Source organism: Diabrotica virgifera, chromosome 4 (assembly GCF_917563875.1).
Source record: "Diabrotica virgifera virgifera chromosome 4, PGI_DIABVI_V3a".
In the NCBI taxonomy this organism is placed as follows: Eukaryota; Metazoa; Arthropoda; class Insecta; order Coleoptera; family Chrysomelidae; genus Diabrotica; species Diabrotica virgifera.
Genome location: NC_065446.1, coordinates 46,285,912 through 46,310,504, shown reverse-complemented (window position 1 = coordinate 46,310,504; position 24,593 = coordinate 46,285,912). Strand labels below are relative to the sequence as shown.

Genomic DNA, 24,593 nt, shown 5'->3' with positions numbered 1-24,593 from the left:
AGCAAAGTTAATGAAAAGAATTCCAGGAATATAACAGCATATAATTACCTTAAAATCATTGACCCTCGAAAAAATAAATACAAAGTTGGTGATTATGTCAGAATTTCGAGATATAGAAATTTGTTTTCTAAGGGTTATTTACCCAACTGGACAAATGAGTTTTTAAAATAAGAAAAGTCAAGCAGACAAATCCAGTGACTTACTTACTAGAAGATTCACGCAAAGAAGAAATTCAAGGGGCGTTTTACAGCGAAGAATTAATGAAAACCCAGCACCCTGATGTCTACTTAGTCGAGAAGGTATTGAAAAGAAAGGGTAACAAGGTGTTTGTGAAATGGTTAGGGATGGATTCTACTCATAATTCATGGATTAATAAAAATAATGTATTATAATATTAAAATAAAAAACTTTTTTACAAAAAAATTATTTTTATTTCACTGACGTAAATAATTTAACATACACAGTTTTTGTTTATATCTACATATTGGATCATATTTTTCTACTTACGTAGATACTTAATAGCAAAAACACAAAATGTACCACACTAAGAAGCACATTTACATATAAATTAATTTTTCCATTTAGTTGATTGTTTTCGGTTTGGATTTCTTTATTGATCTGGTATTTCGGAAATTTGGAGTGAATTATTTGTGCGAAACTGCAGTTTGGACTAAATTTGATGTGTTCTTTATACACATCATCAGTAGCCAACCAATGATAAATTTCTACATGACACCAAAAGCACCTTACAATATCTTCTTTTTGTAAATAGTAAAATCCATATGCTGCTAACTCAATCGAAGGAACCAACCCTCTCCAGTTTTTAAATGTGGATAACCTTCCATAAAAACTATTCAGTTTGTCTGACTCGTCTTCTAGACACATGGTGACTATTAGTTTTTAAAAGATGTGCTCCTACATATAAAATAATTTATTTCTGTAGTGGAAGGGGGGTGTGGTAAATTAATATATTCAATTTTTATATAAATATTTATTTCTATGGCTTACATCTAATACAGGATTAATAATTTTAGCAAGTTCTTTTATTCTACGTTGAAATCTTACTCTGTCAGCAGCCACAAACTCCCAGTACCTTGTTCTGCACGAACAAGTTGATTCAATGTAGTGAATACGAACATTTTCATTAAATTTGATCATAGAGTAGCTCTGGATATCTATGAATTAACTCTAGCGCCATCCCATAAGTTGTTTTATTTATATTCTTTATTGGTTCCATTATTTTCACCCCAGTTTCAATAGGATTATTTGAATCAATTCCCATCTTCAGTATTTTTAACGAAGCGATAAAGTTTTCCTTTTTCAAAGTTTCCAAAAGGTAGTTAACTATTGGAAGTGTTGTCCACAGCGATGCAATGGAATTGGCACCCAAAATTATCTGTGACTCACCATTGGTAACTTTCACAACTGACATGTGGGGTAGATGCATGAACTCTAGTTGTACTTTACCATCATTAATCGATTGTTGAGGATTCCCTGCCATGAAACTGTCAATTACACTTTTATGCGATAAAAAGTTTAACCACTCAGGTTCACTAAACAAAACACGATCTTGTTTGTTACCACTGATAACAACTACCGGTTCAAAATTTAATTCATGTGCTAGGCAAACAGAAACAAATTTTGAGTTCGATGGGTTCAGGTAAAACCGGCGTTCACCCAGGAATACGTTTCGATATGTAGCACTCATTTTATAATTATGATCCATGTCTACATGTCTCGGGTTCTTATACACATTAACCCTCCCCCTACTCTATCCACTACCCCTACTTCTCGATGTTGCGTGTCAAGACTTGTTAAAAGGACCGTGAGTTTGATTGGTCGAATGCTATTTTTAACCCGGATATTGTCTAGACAAGCAGATGCCCAGGTCGCTGACCTTGAGCTATTTTTAGATATTGGTCATTAACCTTGAGTTATTTTTAGACCGGATGCAGGTGTTCACTGCCAGATGTTCCACCACATTTTGCTCATACAATATCATATATTCCCCCACCCTATTTTTAGACCGGATGTCGAGACTGCCAGATGGCCAGGTCGTTGACCCTGCTCATTTCTGCTCATTTTGCTAGTACATAATTACACTACTCATCTGATTTATTTACAAACTCAAACTTTATGATTTTACTAACTAAACACAATTTCGATAACTAGTACATTTCAAAATACACGGCGCACAACTCGATTCGAATACAATAATATTATTACGTGTCGATAACTGACTGGCCTGCTGATGAATCTCCCATCCTTATATACTTCGGTAGCGCTCGTCCCGAATGCCGTGGTATGGACTCGTATTCTCTGGTAACGCCGAGAAGCTTCGGAAAGAAATAGGCCGGGTTGTGAGCGGCCTATTATAAATAGTGTCACATTTCCCCCTCCTTAAAAGATGGTTCCTCCTGGAACCTTGTCGGGACTGGAACTGGATGCTGGTATCTGCAACTGGACCCTCTTTTACAACTTCCAGTTGTATAAAAGTGACAGGGGACGGTCTTCACTCCGCACCAGTAACTATGCGGATTGCAACAGACTAACACCTAGAACTCGGTGTCTTGGAAAATTTCTTCTACCATATTTTGGATAACTCTCCAGTCTAATTGGCTGCATTTTAACTTTGGCATGGCTAACTTTTGCACGTCGGACTCCAACACGTGCTCTCTCAATTGAATTAATGCATCCCATACATCTTGGTAGGTAGGTTGGTCATGGACAGTGTCTTTTGTTACCAGATAGAATAGATAACGTGATGCATCTTGGAGTTTCAATGCTTTGCCAGGAGCTGGCAGTTGGTATTGAAGTTCTGCAATTCGATCAAACTTTCTTTGAAAGGCAGATGCCAACCCTCGTGCGTCTTTGATACTGGCCGGGATGGTATGGGCCAGTGAATAGTCATCAGGAAGTGAGAGTAGATCGCGCTTTTCTTCAGTGGTAACAACATGTCTCGCTTTACCGGTACCTCCGTAGGCCACCATGAACTCTTCAAACGTGAGGTCAGGTATTTCTCGAACTTGGTTGACTTCCACTTTTTCATCTACGTCGTGGTCTCCCTCGTACGGCGCCAACCGGTTATGGTGGACTATCATCGGCTTTCCCCTAGGAATCTTTCTTATTCGGTAGATAACGTCATTAATTTTCTTGACAATGAGGTACGGCCCTTCCCAGAACTGCTGCAACTTGTCATACCGCTAGAGAAAAATACTACTCCAAATAAAATAAACTTTATTTTTTCAAGAAAATTATGAACGCATGCATAATATTAAAAAATGGTGAAGGTTATTACAAAATCCTTTTAAACTGAATTACAAAAAAACTTGGATACAAAATGGTAAAGTAATATTGAAAGTAGCTGAAAGTATAACAACTAAATGAACTTTCTGCCATACTAATAGCGAAAGAATACATTGGATTGCTTTTAACTAAAGAAACGTAAACACTCACAATCCGTACGTGATACCGCAAGAAAACTTTACGTCAACGTAACTCTTTATCTTTATTATAAACTTATAAAACTGCAGCAATTGAGAGCAGGTATAAGTAAACACCACTTTGGGGTACACAGAACGTGTTCTAGGAATCTTTTATATGTAAAATAGATTTTACAGCAAAATGTATTTTCGGCGCGGTATGGCATAACATACATATGTTTAAGGGTTAAACAAAAATGAATTGATAAAAATATGTACAAAACTTACCTTATGTTTTGTGGTATTTTTGTCCAAAAGAACAAAAATCGACGGATTCAATCCATGAAAAGATATTTCCGACGGCGTGAAATTCAAATCTCTCCTTTCGAAAGTTTTTCCATAGTCAGTTGTGACGTATATTGCATTGTGCTTGATGTCTGTAAACACAAACTGGAACAAAGAGCTAGTAGGTGAATACAAATAATGAAAAAATATAATCATGTGCAAATTCGTAGACAATAAAAATTACAAAGCGAAAAACAAATTTATACTGTGTAAAAATATCTTTTTATAATAAATAATCATATACCTAGTAATTAATAAAATATAGGACAGATGGAACACGACTTCTATGGAACACAAAAAGAAGAAATATGGAGAATAGTAGTAGAAGAAATATATATCAGAGGATATCAGAAATAGATATCAGAGGACAAAGAAAAGAGATGAACAAATTAATAAAAACGAAACACATTCAGAAGGAAACATGAGCAGACTACTTTCGATCTCTATTTGCTAAAGGCTACGATAATGAACCACCAACACATGAAGTTACGAACGAAGAAATAAAAATCGAGGAGGCAGAGGTAAAGGTAAAGGAAGCATTAAGAAGATTAAAAAATAAAAAATCTCCAGGAGAGGACAGAATATAGAACAAACTCATAAAGTATGGAGTACAAGATCTGACTAAACAACTATTAAAACTAACATAAAGAATAATAGCACAAAACAGAATACCATAATAATAATAAAGGAGATCAAGCATCCTAATACATAAGTCTCTTCAAAAAAGGAGACAAATAGGTACCTCTAGGAATAATTAAAACGATCGAAAATATCTACCAGAACAACACAATAAAAGCAAAGGTAGAAGATGAACTAACTGACCCAATTGAAGTAAGCAATGGGATAATACAGGGTAATTTCCCGAGCCCTTTATTGTTCAACCTGGTTACGGATGAAATAATAAAAAAGTAATAACTAAAAGAGCAATACTAATCTCCCAAAAAGTGAAGATGATTTACCTAAAACTTATGCTGCACAAATTTATTATAACCGCCAGAAAATTTAACATGTTAATTTCCCTAAAAAAAGACAAAATGCATGTTTATAACAGCAAATCCAATAATATGTAAGTTAAGGAGCAAACAGAGCCGCAGGTTGCCTGAACGACACAATATAGAGAAATAAAAATATCGGAATATAAATGAAAGAAGGAATAATTGATGGATTCGACCGTTACTTGATGGAAGTTCATTTTATCTAATAATAAAACACTGAAAACGTTTGTTTTCTATACTTCCACGGAATTTATTGTAACTAAGTGACTACAGCTGTTTCGGCAGAGTGCCTTTCTCAAGTGATATAGTTTACAATGTGTTTGCCTTTTTAAGTCTTCAACTGAAGAGGTTGAGGAGTGGGGAGCTGTTTGTCTCGAGTTGGTCATTCAGAATTATATCTGTATTTTTCAGTTTATTAATTTCCATAGATTCTAAAAAAGATAGCTTAAGGCCTTTATTTTGAATATGCAGAATTTGAAACTCTTCATTGAAAGAATGATTATGATCTAGAAGGTGAAGTGCGTATGTAGAAGTGTCTGTTTTTCTATTGTTGAATGCCCTTTTGTGTTCTGCTATTCGTTTGTCAAAAGTTCTGCCAGTTTGACCAATGTACGTTTTAGGACAGTCACCACACGTTAGTTTGTACACACCACTCTGTAGTTGCTTTCTCTTTCGGCTTTTATTGTTCTTAATATATTTGCTTAAGTTGTTAGTTCTGAAAGCTGGTGTTATTCCTTTCTTTTTTATGTATCTGGCTATTTTTGTTGTTATCTTGCCAGTATATGTGAGAGAGCAGAAGGTACTGGGTTCTTTCTGTGGTGGTGGATACACTAATTTCAGGGCTTTCTTATGGAGTTTTTGTTTTAAAATTTTGTTAACTGTTTGTTTGTTATAGCCGTTGTTTACTGCTATTTGTTTAATGATGTTTAGTTCTATCTCGAAGTTCTAAACATCAGTAGTATCTCGAAGAACTAAACATCATTAAACAAATAGCAGTAAACAACGGCTATAACGAACAAACAGTTAACAAAATTTTAAACCAAAAACTCCATAAGAAAGCCCTGAAATTAGTGTATCCACCACCACAGAAAGAACCCAGTACCTTCTGCTCTCTCACATATACTGGCAAGATAACAACAAAAATAGCCAGATACATAAAAAAGAAAGGAATAACACCAGCTTTCAGAACTAACAACAACTTAAGCAAATATATTAAGAACAATAAAAGCCGAAAGAGAAAGCAACTACAGAGTGGTGTGTACAAACTAACGTGTGGTGACTGTCCGAAAACGTACATCGGTCAAACTGGCAGAACTTTTGACAAACGAATAGCAGAACACAAAAGGGCATTCAACAATAGAAAAACAGACACTTCTACATACGCACTTCACCTTCTAGATCATAATCATTCTTTCAATGAAGAGTTTCAAATTCTGCATATTCAAAACAAAAGGCCTTAAGCTATCTTTTTTAGAATCTATGGAAATTAATAAACTGAAAAATACAGATATAATTCTGAATGACTAACTCGAGACAAACAGCTCCCCACTCCTCAACCTCTTCAGTTGAAGACTTAAAAAGGCAAACACATTGTAAACTATATCACTTGAGAAAGGCACTCTGCCGAAACAGCTGTAGTCACTTAGTTATAATAAACTCTGTGAAAGTATAGAAAACAAGCGTTTTCAGTGTTTTATTATTAGAAAGGAGGAATATATAGAACAGCCATCAGACCAATAATGACATATGCGGCAGAAACACGACCTGACACAATGAGAACAAAAATATTTCTCGAAACAGCGGAGATGAAAACCCTTCGAAAAATCGTCCGTAAGACACTTTAGGACAGAGCTAGAAGTACTGGAGATGCAAGGTTATAACTCGGTAAGAAACAGAAGAGTAGAATGGAACGACCACATAAGCCGAATGACAACAAATAGAGTAGTAAGGACGGCGAGAGAAGGTTCCCCTATAGGAAGATCGAAGGGACACGAAGGAGGCGTTGAGGAGAGAAGTTATCTTGGCTCCGAAGCTGACGCCAATATTTCGACATCGGGGAGGCAAGCACAATTTTATACCATTAGCACAATATAGAGAATTCCAGTTGATAGTCGCCAACCTCCAATGGGGAGAGGGTACTAGAGCAGCATTTTCAATCCAGCTGGATTTTTGCAAGATTGGTCTAAATCCAGCTGGATCCAGCGCGGATCCAGCAAAATATGGAATCAAAATAAAAACACGATTTTAATGTTATTTTTTTGTCTGTATTCTAAATTTCTAAACAACAGAAACATGAATTATTTAGTTTTTGGAAGACCTTAAAAAACATATTTTATCTATCGTCTAGCCTAATTCGCACATAACTGTAACCCGTTGCGGGGAAAGCCCTTTCGGCAGAGGCAGCTTTACCTATTGTGCAGGGTGTGCCGTGCACACGGACGCCGGATGTTGGGGGCACTGAGCGCCAAAGAGCGGCTCCTTTACTTTGTTTCAACATAAAATATGCTTTAAAACGATTAATGAAAAATTACATTGGCACTTAAGCGCGATTTATAGATTGCCGCCCGCCCGGTTGTCCGGCCAACGGACCTATAAAGGTTGTGGAACCTATAAAGGTCAATTTGCTTGGGAGTTGTCGGGCATTTTCAAAGGCGTTTGTACACGTGTCGCGGGGTAATTTTGCGAAATAAGCTTTGACGGAATGGACTTAGAAATAAGTAGATATTATAGTTAAGAGTCAAGAAATATAACAAATTCAATATTGGCAAAAATTAAGTTATTTAAATTTATCTGCATTTAAATTTATTTGCTCTTTGCTTATTTAGTTTGAAATTTTAAGCAAGATAAATATATAGTTAGCAAGGCTCTTCAAAAGTCAGATGTATTGTCAGAAGCCGTAAAAATGATTGATCATGCAAAAATAAGTTTGTCTGAATTACGCAATGAGTATGATTTTGAGAGTTCATTAATACTGCGAAAATTAAAAATTATATCTAAGGTCAACATTGTTGCAAAGTCGATTGACAAATTTATATCACTAGTAAGTATTGAACATGAAATAAAAATTGAAGTAAGTGATATTATTTAAGATTTTGCTAATGCAAAAGCACGAAAAGTATCTTTTTTTATAATTATGTGTTGTAGTATGTGCGTCCTGTAATAATTCTTTAATAAATTATTATTTTTTTAAATAATCACAAAGTTGTTCTTGCTTATTCATTTAACCAATTCCTTCCTAAAAGTACTATTTACTATCGTGTACTCAAACCTGTCAAATTTTGCCAACCAATTATTTTCAACCTTACCTCATAGATAAAAAAGTTCATTTTTAATTAAATATTTTAACAGGTTTGGGTAGGTTGTTCTGACGCCGTGAATACCTATTGGCTCCCGACATCATTTAATATTGCATTATTTGCATCTGGATTTTTGTTTACATTATAAGCGTACCTAATACCCTGTAATACCTATGTACTATATATGTAGTACTAGATAGGTACCTATTCGACTATTCCATTTTGACTGCGCGTCTACCAAAAGGCGCCAAGGTATCGACTGCACACGGGCGCTACATGGGTTAGAGCCGCCTCTGCCTTTCGGCCTCTATGCTGGTCGGTTTTAAGGTCATCAAATAGTTATAGACCATGGACAAATGATAGAATTTCACTCCTTCTGTCTCATAAACGGCCATTTCCTTTTCCAAAATCTTTTCGTAATCTTTTAGAAAACCAGTTGTTCTTTGGTTATAAAAGTTTTCTCTTTCTCGATTCAATTCAATCTCAAGTTCAAGCTCCGGATTAGTTGTCCCATCTTCTTCCATTATGTCCTCTTGCACTGTTTTCACAATCACTTGTTTATTTATACGAGTCAACAAATTTTTCATCTCTTGTCGCATTGCATTCTTTTTCGGCATGAGGAAAAACCAGGATTGTTTAGTCCTTCTTTATACTTTTTTGTATTTTGTAAGCACACTAATGTACCTGCAATTTCAGAGAGGCGCCGTTCCGCGATTCTGTTGCGTAATGCTTCCGATGGATTGGCAATAAAGCTAGAGTCCTAGCTATTTAGTTTGCCTAAGACAAATTTCATGGTTGTGTCAGCCGTTATCAAAGTGGACTCTCTTCTGCAAAGAGCTTCTACAGCCAGTTTCACCAGTTAAAGAGTGGCGATCAACTTATTGATTATTGACCACTCGCCAGCAGATAATACTCGTATTATCGCAGAATCAATGTCTATCAACGCTTTATCGATGCAAACTTTTGGGCTGTAGAAACTTTCCAGCATACTGAGCTACTGCTAGCGCGATAGAATGGCAAGTTGCCGACTCACGGCTTTGAATAAAGAGGCTAATGGAGACATTAAGTAACCTATTTCGAATTTGACACGTTTGCGGAACCGCGCTGCTGAATTCAGCATGGTTTGCTGGATCCAACATGTAAAAAAGCGCTGGATCCAGCAAGTTCAATCTCTAGACGGCACATAAAGAAGAATAAGAAGGAGCTCAACAGAATAAAATGAAGAAATCTACATAAAATCAATCAACAGTACATTCTAATCTAATTATCATGAAAATAGTACTTACATGCGCACCGAGTTTGGCATGACTGTAAAACCTCTCCAATGTAGCGTATCCACCGTCGGGCAGATTGAAGCTTTCTGTTTTGTTTTGGTAGGTATCACCATCGTCGTAAGATATAAAAACTGCGGAAGGAACGTCGGGTACTATGGATGCAGGATCGCGAGCCAAACAGATGATTACCTTGCTGTTTTCTCCCACCCAATGTACCATCAACTGTTTCTGAGACACGTACAGGTAGTTAGCCTAAGAAATAAAGTTATGTGGTTAATAATTGCGTAATTATTAAAAACTTCTTATGTATGAAGGTATATTTTTGCGGTATGACATACCGCATGTCAGAGTCTACGTCCTGAAACATCCACGTCAGTAGATAAAGTTTAAAATATAAAAATGTGATGACACGAGGTCGATGTTAAAGTAAATGAATTGGACAGTGGACAGTTAGGCCCGGCGCAAATTGAACTTAAGCCAGACACAACCTGCGCCGGCGAACTGCGTAGATCGTATTGCGCATCCTACTATCAGTTCATTCATTCGCAGGTCAAGCTTGGGAACGTTTGTCATCGGCGTACAGTTTTCTTGGGTCGTGGGATGCGTGACTCACTGCCAGATGTTTATTTTTATTTGTTTTTGTTTGCGAGATGGACATATGTATCTGAAATGAATACGGATGGTATTACCGAAGTACAATTTATTGTGATAAATAAAAATATTAGCTTAGTTAAAACCCCGAGTGAAAACTGCTTTGTCTTCATCATTAAATTCTGATAAATTTGGTAGACTAAATAAGCTTATTAGTCTAGTAAAATAAAATTACACTACATGTAACTCAAAATGTAAATTCGTACAGGTTGAAACAAATTTTATATCAAAGTTTAGGTGGGTACAAAAGATATTTTCAAGAAAGTATCCAAATCATACAAGGGGATCATTGTTTAAATAATTAAAAAGGTGTCATTTTTGCAAAAAAAATTACTTTTTTAACTGCTGAGGTCATTCAATTACTAATGAAGGTCTATGGGATTGTTTTCTGTAAAGTTGAAGGGTAAATCTTTCACATAAGTCTTACTAAATTAAATTTGACCCCCTATTTATTTAAATAATTATACATAAAGCTTTAAAAACAAATTTGAAAAAATTATTTTTAGCGTTTTAAATAAGCACTATAAGATATCTTATTTTACAGAATAAGTTGTGTTATGTTATCACTATTAAGCAAAAAAAATTGGTCGAAAAATATTTAATATTCTTTGAGATATTGAATTTGTTTATTAAATGTTACTATATTTTCAATTGCAAAAACGCGGTTGTTGCCAAAGAAATATTCACCTGTATTAAATCTTATTATTTTTATTTTTATGTATATTTTCGATAAATGTATTGATACATTCAAATTTCAGTTAAACTCCCCCCTAAAATGGCATTTGAAAATTATTCAAATTTGTTTATATTTTTTTTAATAACGTCGCGGTGATTAAATATTTTAAAATGCCGTTTCAATAATTGGGTTCCTGGGAATTTTTCACTAAAATTAACAATTTTTTTTGTCTTTTTTCCTTTTCTTTTTTTTTTCTTGGCATTGTATTACTACGGGCCCTTTTTGGGTTAAGTTTCATTAAGAATGTCGAATCTCTAAGCTGTAGATTCTAGACCTAAAAATATCAAGATTGGTCTAAAATCACTTAAATAAAATGTGGCTACTTACTGAGTTACAGGGTGTTTTATTTAAAAATTTAAAAATTATTTTCACCAAGTAGGTACTTTCAAACTATTTGACGTATCCTTATCATACTACACAGAAAGTCTGGGTACTATACAGTCTACTAAATTGTGATAAATAAAAGTTTCTAGCTACCACCAGAGGCGTACGATAGGGGCCAGTTAATGGTTGACCCTTCCCAAATTCTACGCCACTGAGGGAATTACTATTTTAGCGAAATTTTTCGGTTCTCCAATACTTTCTATGTAAATAATATACTCTTTACTGGTAATGATTAAGTCATTAGTTTTCGAGATATTGGACGTTAAAAATGAAACGGCATAGTTATTTTGATTCATTCATTCATTCATTTTAAACATCCAATATCTCTCAAACTGATGACTTTATCAATACCAACAAAGTTATTTACATACACAGTATTGGAGAATCGAAAAATTTCGCTACAATAGTAATTTACTCAGTAGCGTAGAATTTGGGAAGGGTCAATCATTCACTATCCCCTGTCGTACGTCTCTGGCACTAGCTAGAAACGTTTATTAATCACAATTTAATAGGGTGTATAATAGCCACACTTTCTGCCAAGTATGATAAGGATACGTCAAATAGTTTTAAAGTACTTGGTAACAATAATTTTTAAATAAAACACCCTATAACTCAGTAAGTAGCCACATTTTATTTAAAAGATTTTAGTTAAATCTTAATATTTTTAGGTCTAGAATCTACAACTCAGAGATTCGACATTCTTAATAAACTTAACCCTAAAAGGGCCCGTAATAATATAACTCCAAGAAGAAAAAGAAGAAGAAAAAACGACAAAAAAATTTTGTTAATTAGTAAAAAAATCCCAGCAACCCAATAATCGAAACGGCATTTCAAAATACTTAATCCCCGCGACGTTATTTGAATAATTTTCAAATGCCATTTTAGGGGGGAGTTTAACTGAAATTTGAATTTATCAACACATTTATCAAAAATATACATAAAAATAAAAATATTGAGATCTTAAGCAGGTGAATATTTCTTTGGCAACAACCGCGTTTTTGCAATTGAAAATATAGTAACATTTAATAAAGAAATTCAATATCTCAAAAACTATTAAATATTTTTCGACCAATTTTTTTCTGCTTAATACTGGTAACATAGCGCAACCTAGTCTGTAAAATAAGATATTTTATAGTGCTTATTTAAAACGCTAAAAATAATTTTTTGCAAATTTTTTTAAAAGTTATATATATATATATATATATATATATATATATATATATATATATATATATATATATATATATATATATATATATATATATATATATATATATATATATATATATATATAATTATTTAAATAAATAGGGGGTCAAATTTAATTTAGCAAGTCTTATGAGAAATATTTACTCTTCAACTTTGCAGAAAAAAATCCTATAGACCTTCGTTGGTAACTGAATGACCTCAGCAGTTAAAAAAGTAATTTTTTTGCAAAAATGACCACTTTTTAATTATTTAAACAATGATCCCCTTGTATGGTTTGGATACTTTCTTGAAAATATCTTTTGTACTCCCTTAAACTTTGATATAAAATTTGTTTTAACCTGTACGAATTTACATATTGACTTTTTTTATTTTATTAGGCTATATACTAAATAATGTTGGTAAACGAAATTAATAATCAAAGTTTTTTTTTTTTTTTTTTTTTTTTTTTATTTAATGGCATAGACATTAGTCATTCAGCCAGTTGCAATAAACAAAATACAATCCTAATCCTAATACAAAATAAACAGAAACAATATAGTAACACAATAAATAATACAATACAATAATAATACAATAAAAACAATAATGGAACTCTGATAAAGTGATAAAACATTTATGACAAAAAAAAGATGCAAATCTGAACTTAAATCATAAGAAATCTCATGCCCGCGTACAAATCTTATAGGACTGTGCGTGTATCTGACAAGAAATCTATAATGATATTGTATATTTGTTGTGAGCCTGTAGCCAGCAAAGACTGTATATTGAATGGTGCATGCATATCAAGTTGAATTAAATTTTTATAGAGAGAGTTTGAATGCTGTTGAAACTTAGTACATTCAAAAAAGATATGATCAAGATCACCCTGCTTTCCGCAATGTTTGCAATTATTGTCTTCAATCACATTTATTTTATATAAATGACTTGGATAGCAAGCATGCCCAAAACGTAATCGATTTATAGTTGTTATATATTTACGTGGAGCTTTAAAACTCTTAAACCATGTATTTTGTGGAATCACTGGTTGTAAAGTGGTGTATCTTGTGGGGTTTGTTAAGCAGTAAAGATTCCATTGATCTTTCCATATCGATAGTTGGTTTCTTTTAAAAATAGTAATAACATCTGATACACATAAAGAATATGACAATAAAGTGCCTGATGTTATACTGGATTTGGCTAAGTAGTCTACATACTCATTATCTTTGAGTCCAATATGTGCCTTAACCCAAATAAATTTTATATTGAAGCCAGAGTCTTCTAACTGCTTTAACATATCCTTTATTAAAAATATGTAAGGATTACTAAATGTTTTGGGCAAAAAAGTATTTTTGATATTCTGTAAAACTGATAGGCAGTCTGAAAGAATTAACGTTTTTTTAGTATAAGAGTTTTTAATATATTTCAACGCTTCGAGTATGGCCAATGATTCCGCAGAGAAAATTGAAAACTCATTGGGAAGTTTGTACTTGAATTCGAAACCTCCTGAGGGTAAAAAATACGCACAGCCAGACCCTTCTCCTGATTTAGATGCATCTGTGTATATAACTGTTGCATCACTGTAGCAGTTCAAAATAGATTTCAGGATATTGTTGCTGATTATGTTGTTTTCGTTGTATGTGGGTATTATTACATCAGTTTTATGGAAGAGAGCAAAGTAGTCTAAGTTTTTGTCTACTGTGTTTAATTCCTTTGAAAAAATAGGATTGTTCTGTAATGCAGTACATAAAGGTGGAGATGGTTTTTTAATCCAATACTTGTGAGTAAGATCTGATTCGTTAAGATGACATATACTGGAAAATAATCAAAGTTATGCTTTTACAAAAACATATTATTAGAAAATATTCATGTTACTTAAAACCGTGATTGATAAAAATATCGTATTACCCTCAAATTCAACTTGTCCAGTGGTGTCATGGCAAAATTAGCAGTGCGGGAACGCAGTGCCGGAACGCATTGCTAATTTTTGTTTACAAAACCTAAATTCTCTATTATTTTTTTTCTTTTCTTAACCAGTACGGGAACGGCGTTCCCACGCGTTCCCACACCATGACACCACTGAACTTGTCGGCATATTACATTTTTATTTATTGCAGATAGTGTTATTTTTTATGACCGATCAGTAGCGGAGGAATTATGAATTATGACCTGCAGTAATTGTAAATGATTGTGATCCGAGCAGTAAATTGAGGAATGAGTTATGACCGAGCAGTAGGGGAGAGATTATTTTAAATATGTAGGTATTATGTGCAGAAATAAAATACTCAGTGTAAGATATCTTTCTATGCACCCGCTTATGATCAAATTCGATGTTTTCGATAGTCATACCGCTACGACTCAGAGTTGCCAGATGAAATTTCAGAATATCCCTAGACGGGAGCTTCAATTTCCCCTAGAAATCCCTAAATCGTATTAATTTTACCTAAAAAAGAAGAAATTGACAGATGACAGCTGTCAATTTAATTTATAACCTATTAAACACTATGTTTAATCCACTTTAATCATTGATTAGGTAATGTTTTAATGTTTACTTAGGAATATTTATGTCAGGGAACAATAAATAATGACAATATTAATAATATTTGAACAAAAAAATATTTAATAACAACAAAAAATGGCGGCAGCACAGTTTAATAAATCCCTAGATTTCAAAAAAAATCCCTCCAGAGCTGGAAAAGCTTCAAAAAATCCCTAGATTCGGGGAAAATCCCTAGACATGGTTACACTGCTACGACTACTAGGGACGTGTAAGATATTTTTAAAATGTTACTAGTTACAAGTACGGAAATACCGATTTTAAGTTGCCTACTCAATTCAGTACAAGGATCAGATACATCAGTATTTTTTAATCAGTATTTGTACTCAGTACCACTGAGAACCGGTATCAAAAGTAACCGTTAAATGTCCGCACTGATTTTGCCCGTCTCTATTCGTTACAGCGACAGCCAACGATTGGGTTGGGTTGTGATCAATATGCGGTGCGCTATAAAAATAACTGCACGGGTCACCCGTCCCGCCGGCGCAGGTTGTGACTCGCTTAGGTTCAATTTGCGCCGGGGCTTAGGCCCGGCGCAAATTGAACCTAAGCCAGACACAACCTGCGCCGGCGAACTGCGTAGACCGTATTGCGCATCCTACTATCAGTTCATTCGTTCGCAGGTCAAGCTTGGGAACGTTTGTCATCGACGTACAGTTTTCTTGGGTCGTGGGACGCGTGACTCACTGCCAGATGTTTATTTTTATTTGTTTTTGTTTGCGAGATGGACATATGTATCTGAAATGAATACGGATGGTATTACCTAAGTACAATTTATTGTGATAAATAAAAATATTAGCTTAGTTAAAACCCCGAGTGAAAACTGCTTTGTCTTCATCATTAAATTCTGATAACTTTGGTAGACTAAATAAGCTTATTAGTCTAGTAAAATAAAATTACACTACATGTAACTCAAAATGTAAATTCGTACAGGTTGAAACAAATTTCATATCAAAGTTTAGGTGTGTACAAAAGATATTTTCAAGAAAGTATCCAAATCATACAAGGGGATCATTGTTTAAATAATTAAAAAGGTGTCATTTTTGCAAAAAAATTACTTTTTTAACTGCTGAGGTCATTCAATTACTAATGAAGGTCTATGGGATTGTTTTCTGTAAAGTTGAAGGGTAAATCTTTCACATAAGTCTTACTAAATTAAATTTGACCCCCTATTTATTTAAATAATTATACATAAAGCTTTAAAAACAAATTTGAAAAATTATTTTTAGCGTTTTAAATAAGCACTATAAGATATCTTATTTTACAGGATAATTTGTGTTATGTTATCACTATTAAGCAAAAAAAATTGGTCGAAAAATATTTAATATTCTTTGAGATATTGAATTTGTTTATTAAATGTTACTATATTTTCAATTGCAAAAACGCGGTTGTTGCCAAAGAAATATTCACCTGTATTAAATCTTATTATTTTTATTTTTATGTATATTTTCGATAAATGTATTGATACATTCAAATTTCAGTTAAACTCCCCCCTAAAATGGCATTTGAAAATTATTCAAATTTGTTTATAATTTTTTTTTTAATAACGTCGCGGTGATTAAATATTTTAAAATGCCGTTTCAATAATTGGGTTCCTGGGAATTTTTCACTAAAATTAACAATTTTTTTTGTCTTTTTTCCTTTTCTTTTGTTTTTCTTGGCATTGTATTACTACGGGCCCTTTTTGGGTTAAGTTTCATTAAGAATGTCGAATCTCTAAGCTGTAGATTCTAGACCTAAAAATATCAAGATTGGTCTAAAATCACTTAAATATAATGTGGCTACTTACTGAGTTACAGGGTGTTTTATTTAAAAATTTAAAAATTATTTTCACCAAGTAGGTACTCTTAAACTATTTGACGTATCCTTATCATACTATACAGAAAGTCTGGGTACTATACAGTCTACTAAATTGTGATAAATAAAAGTTTCTAGCTACCACCAGAGGCGTACGATAGGGGCCAGTTAATGGTTGACCCTTCCCAAATTCTACGCCACTGAGGGAATTACTATTTTAGCGAAATTTTTCGGTTCTCCAATACTTTTTATGTAAATAATATACTCTTTACTGGTAATGATTAAGTCATTAGTTTTCGAGTTATTGGACGTTAAAAATGAAACGGCATAGTTATTTTGATTCATTCATTCATTCATTTTAAACTTCCAATATCTCTCAAACTGATGACTTTATCAATACCAATAAAGTTATTTACATACAAAGTATTGGAGAATCGAAAAATTTCGCTACAATAGTAATTCACTCAGTAGCGTAGAATTTGGGAAGGGTCAATCATTCACTATCCCCTGTCGTACGTCTCTGGCACTAGCTAGAAACGTTTATTAATCACAATTTAATAGGGTGTATAATAGCCACACTTTCTGCCAAGTATGATAAGGATACGTCAAATAGTTTTAAAGTACTTGGTAACAATAATTTTTAAATTTTTAAATAAAACACCCTGTAACTCAGTAAGTAGCCACATTTTATTTAAAAGATTTTAGTTAAATCTTAATATTTTTAGGTCTAGAATCTACAAGTCAGAGATTCGACATTCTTAATAAAATTAACCCTAAAAGGGCCCGTAATAATATAACTCCAAGAAGAAAAAGAAGAAGAAAAAACGACAAAAAAATTTTGTTAATTAGTAAAAAAATCCCAGCAACCCAATAATTGAAACGGCATTTTAAAATACTTAATCCCCGCGACGTTATTAAAAAAACAAATTATAAACAAATTTGAATAATTTTCAAATGCCATTTTAGGGGGGAGTTTAACTGAAATTTGAATTTATCAATACATTTATCGAAAATATACATAAAAATAAAAATATTGAGATCTTAAGCAGGTGAATATTTCTTTGGCAACAACCGCGTTTTTGCAATTGAAAATATAGTAATATTTAATAAAGAAATTCAATATCTCAAAAACTATTAAATATTTTTCGACCAATTTTTTTCTGCTTAATATTTGTAACATAGCGCAACTTAGTCTGTAAAATAAGATATTTTGTAGTGCTTATTTAAAACGCTAAAAATAATTTTTTGCAAATTTTTTTTTAAAGTTTTATATATAATTATTTAAATAAATAGGGGGTCAAATTTAATTTAGTAAGTCATGAGAAATATTTACTCTTCAACTTTTCAAAAAAAAATCCTATAGACCTTCGTTGGTAACTGAATGACCTCAGCAGTTAAAAAAGTAATTTTTTTGCAAAAATGACCACTTTTTAATTATTTAAACAATGATCCCCTTGTATGGTTTGGATACTTTCTTGAAAATATCTTTTGTACCCCCCTAAACTTTGATATAAAATTTGTTTTATCCTGTACGAATTTACATATTGACTTTTTTTTAATTTATTAGGCTATATACTAAATAATGTTGGTAGACGAAATTAATAATCAAAGTTATGCTTTTACAAAAACACATTATTAGAAAATATTCATGTTACTTAAAACTGTGATTGATAAAAATATCGTATTACCCTCAAATTCAACTTGTCGGCATATTACATTTATATTTATTGCAGATAGTGTTATTTTTTATGACCGATCAGTAGCGGAGGAATTATGAATTATGACCTGCAGTAATTGTAAATGATTGTGATCCGAGCAGTAAATTGAGGAATGAGTTATGACCGAGCAGTAGGGGAGAGATTATTTTAAATATGTAGGTATTATGTGCAGAAATAAAATACTCAGTGTAAGATATCTTTCTATGCACCCGCTTATGATCAAATTAGATGTTTTCGAAAATCATACCGCTACGACTACTAGGGACGTGTAAGATATTTTTAAAATGTTACTAGTTACAAGTACGGAAATACCAATTTTAAATTGCCTACTCAATTCAGTACACGGATCAGATACATCAGTATTTTGTAATCAGTATTTGTACTCAGTACCACTGAGAACCGGTATCAAAAGTAACCGTTATATGTCCGCACTGATTTTGCCCGTCTCTATTCGTTACAGCGACAGCCAACGGTTGGGCTGGGTTGTGATCATGTTGTGATCAATATGCGGTGCGCTATAAAAATAACTGCACGGGTCACCCGTCCCGCCAGCGCAGGTTGTGTCTCGCTTAGGTTCAATTTGCGCCGGGCCTTAGTCCGATAATTGATACCAGCCAGTTAATCAACTATCAGTTGGCTGATATCATTTGTCGGACTACTGTCCATTTTTCGAACAAGAAGATATATGTTCCCTAAAGTGATATCCTCTAACATCGACCTCCTGTCATCACATTTTTATATTATAATACATTTGCCATCGAGATGTGGCTATACCTACAGGCGAATCCTAAGAATATCATGGACGGACAAGATAACTAACGAGACCGTACAACGAAGAATGGGGAAAGAAAAATAAGTAATGTATACGGTTAAAAGGAGAAAATTAAAATATATCGGACACATAATAAGAACCGGCACTAAATACAGATTGCTGAAAATAATCCTTCAAGGCAAAGTATTCGGAAAGCGAGGAATTGGGAGAAGAAGAATATCATGGTTAAAGAACATACAACAACTAATCTACTTAAAGCATCAGTTAATAAAATAATTATAGCCAGAATGATCGCCAATATTCGAAACGAATAGGCACCAAAATAACGAGAACGTTTATCATGTAATTTAAAATTTAAAGGTTTTTACAACCAAATATGTGGCTAGTTTCAACTACTTTTAAGATGTTTCACTAATGATGATCCGACTGGACCGAAAACGTTTTGAAGATAATTATAATCCTTTGGGATAATTTTCAAAATTTTTTCTTCATTGAAGTTTGTTTAAACTGTGGTACATATACAGCCAACAACTTTTTCCTTTTAATTTTTATGTAATTATTATACAGTTTGCGGCAAAATAAGCAGTAGGTACTGAAATGAATATTGAAATTATCACAATGAAAAATTTCTGTACCTACTTTACCCGTATATCTTGGTGGCTTAAAACATGTAATGTGATCTGTGATAACACTGATGATGGAATATTGATTCCGAACACGTTCTGTTGTGGTATAACCCTTTTTAGGGATTTTAAATACATATCGATGGATAAGAGGACAAATATTGTATGTCCATTTTTGTTTAAAATGAGATAGTCCCTGGCCTATGCCAGTTGAGATGAAATCTTTATTGTGCTCAAATATTGTACGGTATTGAACGGTTTGCTAGTTACTAAAGTAGCATTAAAGACATGTCCATTAAGAACACCATACACGTAGAGTACAACTGTTGTATGTCCAATCGCGGAGTAATTTACAAAAGAAAATAAGAACAGCTGTTGACCGTGGTTCACTACATTCAAGCGTGCTGGCGCGAACCTGCTGCAAAGCGAGTAGAAGGTAGGGATATTCAAAACTATCTCTCTACCTCCCTATACCTTCGACTCGCTTTGAAGCTAGTACGCGCCAGCGTGCTTGAGCGTAGTGAGAAACGGTCAGCAGCTGTTCTCATTTTCTTTTATAAATTACTCCGCGATTCAAGAACATATTCCGGTGTGCATTACTTTACGATTTGACAGACAAAAAGAAATTGTAAATAAAAGTTGACAATACTTTGTAACTCAAAAACTACTTGACTAACCGAGCTAGAATTTTGTATATATTTCCTTTAAACGTTTCTTGAGGTAACACTGACAGATGTTTTTTGTTTTATGCTTTTTTTAACAATAATAAATAGGTTGCTTTTCACCCTTTTTGCAAAACAAAATTCGTTGTTTGTGATATCAAAAAGCCAAAATTCGAAAAAACTAAAAAACCTCGACAGCGTTACCTAGAGAAACTCATAAGCTAATAAAATCTTTTTGAATTTTTTGTTTACCATTATCCAATGATGAGTTCTCATGAGTCCACCGCAAAATCCATTTTTTTGAGGTGTCTTTAAAAATGTGCCACCGTTGGCTTATTTTTCAATATTTTTCCTTGAATTTTTTCTTGAAAAATCTATGAATTGTACTAAATATGCCTATTTAATTTAAAAATAAAATAATTCTACCATACTTTAAAAAAATGTGATTGAAATATTAATTTCAACCTACGGCCCCCTCTTAAGGATAGTTATGACACGATTTTGATAGGAAACCCATGCTAGAAATATTTGTCTATGTATGAACTTGATCGACCTATATTGGGATCTCCTAGCAAATAGATTGGAGATTCTTTTGATTGGGAAATCCATATTATTAATACCTATTTGTAAAACATTATTAGTATCAGAAAACTGCATGAACTATATACGTTTGTAAGTACTTCAAGCGAATTGAAAAAATTTAAATATGTTATTTATAAAAATCTACCCTTATGAATACAAGTAGGAATAAATACAGGCCCCTCCAATCTATCATCTGTGATTCGTGTCCCAAATTTTGTAATCGCAAAATATAACCTGCCATAATTAACATATATTTACGTTGTCGGACGAAAGACACGAGGCTGTAAATTTGTCGGACAAGAGACCGACAGTCTTTTGTAGTTAATTATAAGTAGTTTCAATCAAAAATTAAGATAAAAGCGAAAAGTCTCAGATACAGAATTCACCATTATAATAAAAATTGGTAAATAATTATTTAAATCTGAAAACTTTTCTCGTTGGAACTTCTTTCTGGTACATCATTAATCAATGACTTTTACAATTTATAAGACAAGAGAAGACGAAGAAAGCGAAAAGGACTCTACAATATGCAGTCACATTTCGCTTTCATTCGTCTAGCTAGGAAAAAACGGCCTCAAAGAAAGTTCCTAGTACTCAAATCTGAGTAAAGATAGAACTTTATGTTTCCTTCCGATTCAGAGGCTATGCACTATCTCCAGACATCTGTTTCTGTTTTACGACGTGATCGGTGGAGCTGCATCTGTATCTGAGACTTTTCGCTTTTATTTAAGAGATGTCGCTGACGCGTTCCAAAAGTGGATTTTAAACGATCTTTAAAATTCCACATAATACTCAGGGCTAATTAGCTAAATACAAGGAAAAGTTATTTACCAGCAATTTTATTGCTGGAATCGAATCTTATGATTGTATATATTAATAATATAGGTATGCAAAGTCCGCAGATAGTGTGCTACTTTTTTTTATAAATAAAATGGCGCCCGAAGATCGTGTTTTTCTCAATTTTTGCTCTATAACTACATAGATTTTAACTTTACACCGAAAATACCCAAATAAAAATTCACCGTAAATAAATTCTACATAGAGACGTGTTTTTCCCGATTTACTTTGACAAAAATTTTCTTGAATTAACAATTTAGCAACAATTGAAACGTTAATTAAAAATTTACGGTCGCTATAATAACTACAATAATTAAGATACATAAGAATAACTATGATAATTCAAATTGGATTATTTAAGCGACCTCGGGAATATTTTAAAATTATAAACAATTTTTTGGCTTATAAACAAATAGAATATCTCGGTAAATATTAAATTAAATTAAATTATGAAAACGGTATTAGAAAAAACCGGCAGGATGTTTCTTTTAAAAGAGATAGTATATTACTTTATGAGGCGGAGAAGCATGACTTTTCTTGACGCGCCCGATATTACGCGCCGAACGAAGTGAGGCGCGTAATAGAGGGCAAGTCAAGAAAAGTCGCTTCTTTGCCGAATAAAGTATACTATTTTTTCTTCAAACGTAGCAATTTTCAACCATAAATAGTACAATTCATGCTCAAAAAATTTTAAACCCTCATGATTCGCCAACATCGGGAATGATTGCTGAAAGTTATGCTCGACCATCAGTATCATCAACAATTACCAATGCGTATCAAGAGTCGGGAACATTTTTGCACGGTTTCAATTTTGAAAATGCCTCATTAACTAATTGTACTTTTAATATTACTATAAATAAAAATGATGTTTAATTGTTGTTAATGACATTTGTATTGTTGCTTTGTGACATGTTTCATATTGTTGCCATGACAACATTTTTCCCTCCGCCGTAAAGAAATGGGAAAAAAAAACTGCTGCCGGCGGAGACATCAAACTTTGACAGGATCAAGTTAGATATTAAGTAAGGTCATCATTATTTGACGTTTGAAGAAAAAAACGTTTTTCTTCTACGTAGTAGGTTTTTTTAGTACAAATATCTTCAAGATTATGGAAAAAGCTTTAAAATGACGTATTACAAAGTTTGATATACTCATATATTGTTAATATAATTGCGAAAAAAGGTCGGAATTGCAAAAAAAATTATTTTTGCAATAACTATTGTAAAAATTAGTGTACAGCTTTGAAATTTTTGTCAAATAAGGGCTCTTTGGTGCTTAATATGTGATAAAAATTTCAAAGCGATTCATTCAATTGTTTAAATTTTATTCAAATTGTTTATCCCAGAGAGCATTTTTTATAATAACATAAGTCAAAAGAAAATGACGTTAGAACCATTCCACAGGTGTCAAATGAAAGAGCATGAGCTATATTTTCAACTTGGTTTAAAAAAAGTGAATAAAAAAATGCATTTATTAGTAATAAATAATTATGAAAAGGTATCGTAAATCTTTCCTTATAAACTTTTTATTTTGTTATATAAGAAATTATACATATTTATTACAATTTTTTATCAATTATGATATAGATAACATTACTTGGTAGTTGTGCACTTAAAACAGGGTAAAAAAAGTTAACTTTGGAAAAAGTTATTCAAAAACTTTATAAAGAAAAATTGACGATACTTTTGCATAATTATTTATTACTAATAAATGCATTTTTTATTCACTTTTTTAAACCATGTTGAAAATGTAGCTCTTTCATTTGACACCTGCGGAATGGTTCTAAGGTCTTTTTTTTCTGACTTATATTATTGCAAAAAAATGCTCTCTGGGATAAACAATTTAAATCAAATTTAAACGATTGAATGAATCACTTTGAAATTTTTATCACATATTAAGCACCAAAGAACCCTCATTTGACAAAAATTTCAAAGCTGTACACTAATGTTTACAACAGTTATTGAGAAAATATTTTTTGCAATTCTGACCATTTTCGCAATTATATTAATAATAAATGAGTATATCAAACTTTGTAATACGTCATTTTAAAGCTTTTCCATAGTCTCGAAGATATTTGTACTAAAAAAATCATAACTTTCACTGTTTTCCGTTGATTTGAAAAAAGGGGAAAATGTCATTTTTTGACAGTTAATTGTTTATAAATAAAAATGGCCGCCAGATCCTACGCAAGAAATAGTTATAATTTGTTCCATACCTGTTTAAAAAACGCTTCAGTACCCTGGCTGCTGAAGTGTCACGAACAGGGTAAATTTTTGTCTTATTACCGTGGCCTATAAAATGAGTTATATAAAAATTCTTAAATATTTAAAATTAGACTACTTTAGTTTATAAATAAGCCGTAAGATTTATTAATCAGAATTGTTTTTACATTTTCAGATATATTTTTCATTTTTTTGTGTATTGTGGTGTATAAATTAGGCTCACTTATTTTCTGAATTATTAATAATAATTGAAAATATATAGCGGTCTAAATACAGAGTAATCCATATAAAATATTTGTCACAGTAAGTTAATCTTTGTATTAATATATTTTTAAGTTAAATTAACTTAAAAATTGCAAATTTCATAAGTAAAAGTACTATCCTATTATATGCAAAATTTATCCTAGAATCAAATATGTTTTTTTCTATTCTCCGCATACTTCTCGTTTCATAACCCTCATACTCGCTTTATAATGACCATCATTAAAATGCTCGTTGTATAATATACTATTATAAGTTTTTTTATAAGTTTTTA

At 32.6% G+C, this 24,593-nt stretch overlaps 1 protein-coding gene across 12 annotated transcripts in view; it reads right to left on the bottom strand.

The window, feature by feature from the left end:
* Window positions 1–24,593, bottom strand: part of LOC126883019 (sortilin-related receptor-like) — a 339,261-nt gene that overhangs the window by 292,250 nt on the left and 22,418 nt on the right. For all 12 annotated transcript variants that reach the window (XM_050648189.1, XM_050648193.1, XM_050648192.1 and 9 more), the window contains exons 2-3: window positions 9,345–9,584; window positions 3,711–3,872 (exon numbers count right to left, since the gene is read on the bottom strand). In XM_050648189.1, coding sequence (XP_050504146.1) covers window positions 3,711–3,872; window positions 9,345–9,584 — 402 coding nt within the window. The remainder of the gene's footprint in view (window positions 1–3,710; window positions 3,873–9,344; window positions 9,585–24,593) is intronic.